General features: G+C 40.3%; 1 protein-coding gene across 1 annotated transcript in view; it reads right to left on the bottom strand.

The window, feature by feature from the left end:
* Scp2 (sterol carrier protein 2) overlaps positions 1–10,871 on the bottom strand; it is a 126,384-nt gene that overhangs the window by 88,086 nt on the left and 27,427 nt on the right. The window contains exon 6 of the mRNA XM_004639220.3: positions 4,060–4,186. Within this exon, the coding sequence (XP_004639277.3) occupies positions 4,060–4,186 (127 nt within the window). The remainder of the gene's footprint in view (positions 1–4,059; positions 4,187–10,871) is intronic.

Here is a 10,871-nt window from a genome sequence, read left to right on the forward strand (position 1 = left end):
AGGCATGGTCTGTGCTTTCACAGAGCTTATAGACTAATAAGGAAGAAAATAATGAGCAGCAAAACCACACAATAAATACAAGACTATAAGTAGTGCCAGGCATAGTGAAGGAAAATAAGATGGGACTGACCCACAAAAGAGAAAAACAGGAGTATCTATTCTAATTTAAATAGTGATGGAAGACCTTTCTTTTGAAAATTAAAACAGTCTGTGCCAGGCACTATTAAAGGTGACAGTCAATGAATAGGAAATAAACAAAACTCCATAAGTTCCTTCTGGCTAGGGGAGATAGCTAATAAACAGGAAAATGCATAAATATCAGATCATTAACAATGATATATATATATATAAACAAACAAAGAAAGAGAGGAAAGAGAAGGAAGGCAAAGAAAGTGATGGGAAAAAGTAAAAGGTGATACCTAAATGAAGACTTTCCTGACAGAAGTAAGACAGCTATCCTAATGGTAACTTAGGGTACTGCATTCTGGGACTGTAAACAGCAATGCTAAGACCCTGCATCAAGTTAGAATGTGAAGTGTGATTGAAGAACAGAAAGGACAGAGCCCCTGGGGCCCAGTGGGAAAAGGCAAACAAAAAGAGCCAAGTCAGAGAGCTGAAAAGGGTGGACACAAAAACCTTGGGGAGGCTTGCGGACCAGAAAAGTCAATGTAGTAGTTTCAATCTAAGCATGATGGGAACACAACAGTGTTGGGTAGAGGTGTGAAACAATCTGACATAGATTTTTAAAGAATAGCTCTGCCTTTAAAATAGAGAATTGATGGGGCTGGGGATGTGGCTCAGTGGTAGAGTTTTGTCTTGTATGCATAAGGCCTGGCACTCAATCCCCAGCAACATGAAATAATAAATAATAAAATAAAATAGAGAACTGCTTGTCAAAGTGCATAAGCAGAAGACACATCAGTCAGTCGGGATGCTCCTATGTGAGAAATGTTACTCTTATGTCCAAGTGACAAATGATGATGGCTTGCACTACAACAGAAGTGGTGAGAGAACAGAGTGAAAAGGTTTTCTGACATAGTGAATGTATAGTATGAGTCCAATCAAGAATGGTTCAGGTTTTTTACCAATGTCCTACTCCTCTAGACAGATGAAATTATTATTTATTGAACGGAGAAAGCTTCAGAAAACACAAATGGAGTGGGGTGAGGGCAGTTCACAGAAAGAATTAACAGTCTTAGTTAAGTCTGAGATGTTGATTACACACCCCCAAGAGTAAATATCTTTTGTAAGATGCTGGAGATATGAGATAAGGGCTTCTTTCCCTGTTTTGGTTTCTTTATTGTTTATTGCCGATTGGTTCTGCTATGCTGGGGATGGAATCCAGGGCCTCAAAGCACCAACTAGACAAGCACTTTGTCACTGAGCTATACCACAACCCAGGGATTTTTTTTTTTTTTTTAATACCTAAAGGATAAGAAGAGCTGACCTTGAAAGGGTAGCATATAGGACACTAAAGCCAGAGGAAAATTCTGAGGTAAGAGCTTTCAGCTTCCTAAAGACTGCAAGAAGGCACATGAGCTTACAAAGAGGGCAACTAGAAAACTGAGATGAAAACGAAAATAATTTTTAAAAATAGAAGGAGTGGGCTGAGCAGTATGTCTCAACAACAGAGTGCTGGCCTAGCATACTTAAGGCCCTAGGTTCAACTCCTAGCACCAAAACAACAAAAATAAAAATGGACTTATTGTTACGTGGTAACTGATAATTACTACATATTTTGGTTCCTGAATGCCACAGACTGGATTGTGTTTCCCAGTCCTAGAATCGCATGTTGAAGGTCTCACCACAGTGTGAATGGGAAACGGTACCTTTGGAGATACCATAGACTGAATGTTCATGCCCCTCTCAAGTTCATATCACCAAGTTGATACTACCTGCAATCACTTTAGGATGCTATTAGGAAGTGAGATCTTTGGGAGGTAATTAGAGCATGAGGACACAACCCTCAAGAATGGAATTAGTGGGCCAAGCATGGTGGCATATGCCTATAATCCCAGCACTTAGGAGGCTTAAGCAGCAGGATCATCATGACTTTGAGGCCAGCCTAGGCCACATAATGAGTTCAAGGCCAGCCTGCACTACAAACCAAGACCCTGTCTCAAAAAAAAAAAAAAAAAAAAAAAAAGGAATTATTGTCTTTATAAAAGAATACCTGGGAGCTCTCCTTGCCTTTCTTGTGTGAGGACATAAGATGTCCTCCATGAACCATGGAGCAGGTTCTCAGCAGACAATGAATCTGCCAGAGGCCTGCTCTTGGACATCTCAATGCTCAGAATTATGCAGGAAAAAACTGTGCTGTACAAGCTCCTAGTTGATAGAATTTTTGTTATGGTAGCACAAGCAGACTGATACACTGAAACTGGGGCTCTACCTAACTCGCTAAGACAGGCCCACTGCTGGCCATCAAAGAACTAGGATGTTTTCCTACAAAATAAAAACAAATAGTTTAACTTCATAAAACCGTATGGAATGACAAGTAATAATAAACTTTTGATAGATTTAAATATTAGGAATAAAATTTGGCTATATAAATCTATTATTAAGAGTCAGAAGTGGAACTCGGTGGCAGGCACTTATCTAGCACGCAAAGGCCCTAGGTTTACCACCAACACAGACCATGCACCCCCCCCCCCGCAAAAAAAATGTGTACACACTTCAGCAGTTTATTGTACCAATAAATATCTGGAAGCTAAAGGGCCAGCCAAATAGCTCAGCGGATTAAAGAGCCTGCTTAAGCAGAGCACAGCAGCTGGGGTTCAATTCCTGGCATGATGTGCTGGCCCTGCCCCAGGGCGCACTGAGATGGTGATCGAGACTGGGCATGGTGGTGTACGCCTGTAATTCTAGTGCTTGGGATGAACAGGCGGATCACTACAAGTCCAATCTACATAGTGGGACCCTGTAGACCCTGTACTAAAAATACAAAAAAAAAAAAAAAAAAACTGGATGCCAACTGCCTCCATTTTGAGTAATCAGGTCAAAGATAACTTATATTAATCTCATGATACTTTGATAAATTTAGTATTGAAATATTTATATAAATAACATTGATTATATATATTTTTTATTTTTATTTTTATTTTTTTCAGATTCTGTATATCATCAGGAACAAGTTTTAACCTCAATACAGTGAGCCTTTTCCTTACAAATTCAACTTATTCCCAAGGGCTGGCTATAACTCAAGTTGTCAACTGAAGGCTCAGGCTTCTCTACACAGCCTTCAAAGACTCCACCCTGTATGCAGGCAGATCTCTGTGTCCTTAAGGGAGACACTGGTCCAGGATTGCTCAATTAGCCCCATACGGGAAAGGATGTTGTAATGTTCCTTCCAGAGCTCTGTAAGGTTGGTTTTTTTTTGGTTTTGTTTTGGTTTTTTTTGGCAGAACCAGAGATTGAACTCAGGCCCTTGCGTGCGCTTGCCAGGGAAGCGCTTATTCTACTGAGCCATCTCCCAGCCCCTCCGAGTTCTTTAAGGGTTGAATCCGTATCAGACCATCTGGAAGCACAAGTGACTGGCATTCATGCCATAACTCAAAATACTGGTTATAAGTTAAAACTAAAATTCTAGTCATAATATAAATTGTTCATATGTCAGGCCAGTCATAAGTTGATGGTCCACTATATAATCAGAATTGATAATTCACATGTTATAGTTCATTTTGTGCTATTTTTCTTTTTTTAATTTAAGACAGTATTTTACTGTGTAGTTCAGGCTATCTTTGAACTCACTATGTAGTTTAGGCTGGCCTCGAACTCACAGCAATCCTACCTCAGCCTCCCAAGTGCTGGAATTACAGGTGTACACCACAATGCTTGACTTGTGCTATTTTTCTTATTTCAATTTTCTAGCGTGCAGTATCCTAGGTATTTCCTTAAGAAATATATCCAATTTTCAGTACAGAAACTACTTCTTCTTCAACCTAATTAAAAGATCATATCATATATATCCTGATACTCTCCAAAGTTCCTTAATAGATATCTATTACTTTTTATCTCATGTACATAACTAATAAGAAACATAAAAGATTTTTTAAATACCATATTTTTCCATGTGCTCTCTTCCAGCAGACCCAAATATCTGAGCAACAACTGGGTGGGGAGATAATCCATACTTATTGATCAAGACCTCAAGATGTTTATCAGTTGGAACAACCCTGCCTGGAAACTGTAAGAGAGAAGGAAAAAACAAAATGTAATAAAGAGGTGACAAAGGTAAGAGTTTCTTACAAATACTATGATACCAAGCATTTGCTTATTCTAAGCATAGTAAATGTTTTTAACCAAAACAGCGGTACTTTACAAATTTCATTTTAGAGAAGTACATATATATACATATAAGTGTATATAAACACAATTTTTTAATAAACACAATTTTTTTAACATCTTTGATTTTGAAACATGTCTTATGGTCAATTGCATGTCTTAGTGTAATGAGTAGAATTTTTCTCTAATACATAAAACAATGCTATATCTTAAAGATGATGCTGTCTAAAACTCCATAAACTATGATAATAAGATATGAATAAGAAATAAGGAACTCAAAGGCGAAGTTTTAAACCAGTGTAATTAGAAGAACTCCTTTATTTTTTTTCCATTATTTTTAACAAAAAAAAAAAAAAGAAAGAAAACTGAGTTCCCTTGATCCCCATGTTGGAATCAAACAAAATCTTCTATTTGAGTTATGACCCCTAGATAATATTGCTACTTAATACTATTATTAATAGGAAGTACTTACTAATGACAACTTTAATTTGATCATTTGAGTTTGACTCTCAAGAAGCTATCAAAACTGGAAGAAAAAAAAGGGCCAGCCAAATAGCTCAGTGGATTAAAGTGCCTGCAAGCAGGCACAGGGGCCAGGGTTTTGATCCCTGGGTCTGCTGTGCCCCGACCCCAGGGCGCATTGAGATGGCAATTGAGACCAGGCGTGGTGGTGCACACCTGTAATCTCAGCACTTGGGAGGCTGTAAACAGGAGAATCACTACAAGTCCAATCTAGTAGTGAGACCCTGAACACCCTGTAGACCCTTCCCTAATACAGAAAAGATAAACTGGAAGCAAAGACCAGCTGATGCTGAAAGGTATATATATGTGAGGCTTTGGGATGCTAGCATTCCAATGCCTGGTAGTCATCTATACCAACAGCGGTCATTTGAACAATTGAACTGTTTCTAATACTGGTTCATTTCTTCTTTGGGGTATGGCCAGGATGCAATGCGAGTAGAAATATTCTCTGGCTGCTCAGGTACAGCATGTAGTCAGTGTTCTTCTGTGACAGGGTCTCAGTCAGCTGCTTTAGTGTCATCTCACTACTTTGTGCATGCATTCCAGATCCCCAAGACAAGCTGTGGTGTGTGGGTGGTCATGGTGGAGATGCAAAGCCACAGTGGCTGCATGACAGGCCTGTGCCACCAACACACCCACTGGCCAGGAGAATGGAGCCTGGACAGACCTTTTCATAATACCAAGTATTGGACCAGGATCTGAGGCTCTTCCCCAGAGGTGGCCATCTCCCCGACCACCTGAACAGCCCATTTTTAAAAAATGATCAACATGAATATAGCCATCAAACCATGGCTTTGCAGGAAAACATGCAAAGAAGAAAACAAAATAAATAAATGATCAATGAGGCAATATTCTAAGAGTGTTTATCAAGCATCTAATATGCGGCAGGACCTATTCAAGGCAAAGGGGATAAAGGAGGTGAACAGATTATCTAAGGATTCTGTTTATCCATCATCATCTTTAAGAGGAAGGTAATAGGGTGATACAGACAAGAATAAATTAAAATGTAAATAACAATGTTATAAAAGACAGTAAGTATGTATAAGAGGATAAACACTGGTGGTGCAAAGCCATAGATGGCAATAGGGTAGACTGACATCTTCATAGATGACAATCAGGGTAGGTCTCACGAACAGTGACATTTGAGCAGGAATGTGAAAGAGTAGGGAAGAAGTCACCCAGATAATCTTGCACTGACTGAACAGATGGGCACAGCTGAGTGATCAGAAAAGTAGCTGATCAGGATAAGGACAAAATGATGCTCAGAAAATGCAGCCACCTCTGCTCCCATGGCTCCAGAGCAGATGGTCACAGTTCCCCTGTAAATATTCCAGAGGGAAAACTCACTCGCTGTCTCAGCCCTCTCTGTGTTCCCCATGCTAGCAGATGGCCTGCTACACAGTAAAAACTGCATAAATGATTGCTGAATGAATAAACAAAAGATTGTTTTGGTCTATAAAGTGTTCTAAAGGAGATACTACTCAGCCATTCTCCTTGATTAAGAAAAAATGGGCTTAATTTAAAGAAAGAAAATAAATATCTGGGTGTCATGAGATGGTACACACTTATACATGACACCCAGATATCCATTTATTTCTTCAGTTCTTAGAAGGGTTAGCAGGAGGATTGCTAACAAGAATGCCTATACCGCACTTCTCAACATGTTCAAATGGGAAGCGGAGCAAGGGAAGGGGCAGGGGAAAGGGAGGGAAGGCATAGGGGATTTTAAAAGAGAGAATGAAAGGAAAAAAATGCAAACACAGCTTTTGCAAATGGGGAATGGAAGAAGGATGGAAGGGAAAGGAGGGGTATGGGGAAAAAATTAAGAAATATGATATATGATATGCACATATAAATTCCCTACAATAGAGGTGATCATTATGTATGGTAAATATGGACTAATACAATAAATAAATAAATAAATAAATAAATAAATAAATAAAGTTCTTCTATACAATCTCTTTTTCCACAAAAATTTTAACTCCTAATGTTCGCAGGTGCTGTCTGCAATAAGAACAGTTTACAATGGCTGCCAATTCCAGACTCTCTGATCTAAAATCCAGTCAAGAGCTGACTTAACCTTGCTAACTTCACAACCGATTTCACAGGCTCACATAAACCAAAACGTAAGTACTCAAAGGCCAAGCTGAGTGGCAAATTCTGCCAAGGAAAAAATTATGAAACTAGGTAAAGATTAATAAAATGGTGGGAAGTGTAGCAATCAAGAGCCATAGATCCAAGTCAGATAAAGGCAGCAGCCTCTGAAGTCTCTTTCTGGACTACTCTCAGGAGTCTACAACAAATATGTGAAAACCTTATATGCTAACCACAAGTTTTCAGGCAACCCTGTTAAAAAAGTAAAAGCAGCAATGAAATTTCTTTGAATATATTTTAATCAAATAAGTCTAAAATATTAGAATTAACATGTAATTGATATTTTAAAATTAAGACTTTCACATTTTCCTCCCTTTAAAACTTCAAAATCCTATGTATATTTCGCACTCACAACACATCTTAGGGGAAGTAGCTCAGTGCCATAAGCACCTGCCTGGCAAGCTGAAGGTCTTGACTTCAATCCCCACCCAGTACCAAAAAAAAAAAAAAATCTGAACATAATGCATCTTAGATGTAAATTTTCTTCCAAAGTGTTTGATTTACATTTAGATTTCATGAAATACACTGTTGTAAAGGTTGATTCACTTTACAACAATTACTCTAAACATATTTAAATGTTTTCCAGTAACTGAACTGATTATTAATCTTAAATGAATTAAATTTAAAATTTCAGTTGTAATAACCTTATTTTAAAAGCATGAGTAGCCAGGTGTGGTAGCGGCTTGATGCCAAGCACAGAGGTACGCTGGTTCACAAACACTTTTGTTTGCCAACAGTTTGGTTCACAAACAAAAGTGTTTGGCAAAATTTTATTTCCATTTGTGAACTCTACAGCAAAAGACAAACACAACCATGGATATCCTTTCTGGAATTTGGGAACAATCAGATTCATGAAATGAGATACCACTACACAGTATATCTACTGCAACAGAATTCCCAGTATAACAAATACTACTGGCAGCTAAATCTAGCCCTATACAACAAGGAATTATTACTCTGGTCTGTAGTATACCCATAAAAATGAAAAAGCTGTGATCTAAAGAGAAACAGGTTCATAGCAAAGCAGGACAGGAGGCTCAGCCTTGTCGCAGGGAGCCATCTAGGGGCCAGAAGCTGAAACACTGAGGTATTTTTATTCACTTGGGTTGTTCAATAATCTATCTTAAATTTAGAATTAGAAATACAAAATCGTGCCCAATACAATAATGAAATCAGCTAAGGTCTAAGTACACCAGACAACACAGTGTCTCTGGAATCTACTTAAGGACAGCCTGAAACCACACTGTGAAGAATGTAAGTAGAACCAGGGCCAGGGAGATGGCTCAGTGGAATAAGTGCTTCCCTGGCCAGCACAAGGGCCAGAGTTCAATCCCCGGGTCCACCAAAAAGAAAGAAGGAAGGAAGGGCAGACGGACGGAGGGACGGACAAACATAAGCAGAACCAGCCAGCTTGCCAAAAGATATGAATCTTCTGACACCACAAACATAAAATCCTCAAAAAGGAACATGAGACCTTCAAAGGGACATGATGATCATTTTGTCTACGCAAAACCGTTAAAATTTCCCTTTCTCACCAGTCAACCAGTAGTTTCTCTTCTCTTTCTTCTTAAAAAAATTCCTCTGATGTCAACTCATGGGGGAGAGAGATTTGAGGGGGGTTTGGTACTGGAAATTGAACTCAGGACTTTGCACTTGCCAGGCAGACGCTGAGCTGCTCAACTATATCCCTGACCTTGATCTGATCTGAGATTTTTAATATCCTACTGCAATGATGAGTAGCCCTCGATAAAAAGCTTTTTCATGGGAGTATAGCTCAAGATGTAGAGCTCCTGCATGAAAGGGAGGAGGGAGGAAAGGAAGGGAGAAAGAAAAAAAAAACAAAAGAGGGACGGAGGGATGGAGGGAGGGGAGGAAAGAACAAAGGAGGGAAAGTGGAGGGAGGGAAGGAGGGAGGGAAATGAAAGCTTTTTCGGTTCTGCAAAAGCCAGATGAAACATTACTGATCTCTGTAGAAATGGAGCAGTGAGCCCTGGCTCACAATAGAAGAACGCTGACTGCACTGGAAGAATGTCTCGGTTACTTTTTCTCTCACTGCTGGGACAAAATACCCGATGCCCAAAATGAGGGAAAGAAAGTTTATTTAGCTCACAGTCGGTGGAGGTTTTAATCCATACTCAACTGGCTCCAAGGCAATGGCACATGGCACAGAAAGCAGCCGTTCATGGCTAAAGCGACAAAGAGCAAAAGAGCAAAAGGAGTGGCAGTGGCTCAGGCACTGCTAGCCTCTCAGGCACTGCTAGCACTAGCTAGCCTCTCCCCCTCCTTACACTGTACTGCAGAGTACCTGCCCCAGGGCACTCACACTCACAATCCCAGCACTGGATCAAGAATCAATCACAAACTCCAGAAGTCTCCCCATGACTGCCTGAGGCTTTGGGGGGACAACTAGACACAAGGCATAATAATGAATAAAAAATTAGAAAACTGTAAACAATCAGAAGAAAGAGGCAAACCATACAATCATGTTCTGGGATATGAAGAATTATTATATATAAGGACTGCCAGGCATGGTGGCACACATCTGTAATCCCAGCCACTCAGGAGGCCACGGCAGGAGGATCCTTGCCAGTTTGCAACCTGCATGGACAGTAAAGTCAGCTCATGGCCAGCCTGAACCACACAGCAAGACCCTGTCTCAGAGAGAGAGAGAGGAAGGGAGAGAGGGAGGGAGAGAGAGGCAGGCAGGCAGGCAGGCAGGCAGGCAGACAGACAGACAGACAGACAGACAGAGACAGACAGAGACAGACAGAGACAGACAGAGACAGACAGAGACAGAGAGACAGATACACATATTTAAGATATTACCCTGTTTATAACGGTTTCCTAACATACAGGTGTCCCCACATGTATGACTGCTTCCTTCCCTATGTCTATACAAGCTTGAATAAAAGGAAGGTGCTCTAGGTTAGATCTGGCAGCCCACCGAAGTTCTCATACAAGCGGAAGTTGGATCACAGCGGATACATCCACCCATAAGCCCAGTAGCTGAATGTGCTGTGGAGGTAGGGCCTGGCTGGGTGGCCACTGGAGGCATGACCTGCAAGAGTATTCTCGGCTCCATCTTTCTCTCACTGCTTTGTGACTGCCACAGTTGAACATCTTTTCCTCTATCATGCTCCCCTGCCATCCTCTTTCTGCTAAAACCAGCCAACCATGGGCTGAAACTGAGCCAAAATAAACTCCTCCTCCTTTAAATTGTGGGTATCTGGTATTTTGTCCCAGCAATGGAAAACAGAAGACGCAGATGTCTAATTTTTTTGTTTTTGTTTTAGGTATTTAGTACAGGGTCTATAGGGTCTCACTATGCAGCTTGGACTTGTAGTGATCCTCCTGTTTTCAGCCTCCCAAGGGCTGATCACAGGCATGTGCCACCACACCCAGTCTCACTGGCCTCCATCTCAGTGCACCCCAGGGGTAGGGCCAGCATGGCAGGCCAGGGTTCAAACACCCAGGCCCTGTGTCTGCCTAAGCAGGTGCTTTAATCCACTGAGCTATCTGGCTGGCCCTATAGATGTCTAATTGCTAACATTCATCCTATGCAAAGGATATGATCAAATAGGCAGAAAGGACTTTTTAATTTACATCTTTTTTAAATTCAGGAATTATGGATTCATCTTTAATACTTTTCAAATAAAAGTAATCAAAGTACCTACCACTTCCTATTAAGGAAAGAAATCTACTGTCATATGTCACAAACATGACACCTAACCAATCTTTACTTTCCACTCTAACTTTTAAATCCAGACAGGTTTCCAAACTGTCCCCTGCACATACTCCATTCATTCATGACGTGGCTCATGACACTTCCTACAGGTATCCAGAAAGACCTCATTTACCCCACCTAGTCTTTCCTGACCCAAACTAACTTTTTTTTTTTTTTTTTTTTTGTC

The sequence above is a fragment of the Octodon degus genome, unplaced genomic scaffold (assembly GCF_000260255.1).
Source record: "Octodon degus isolate 3935 unplaced genomic scaffold, OctDeg1.0 scaffold00107, whole genome shotgun sequence".
NCBI lineage: Eukaryota > Metazoa > Chordata > Mammalia > Rodentia > Octodontidae > Octodon > Octodon degus.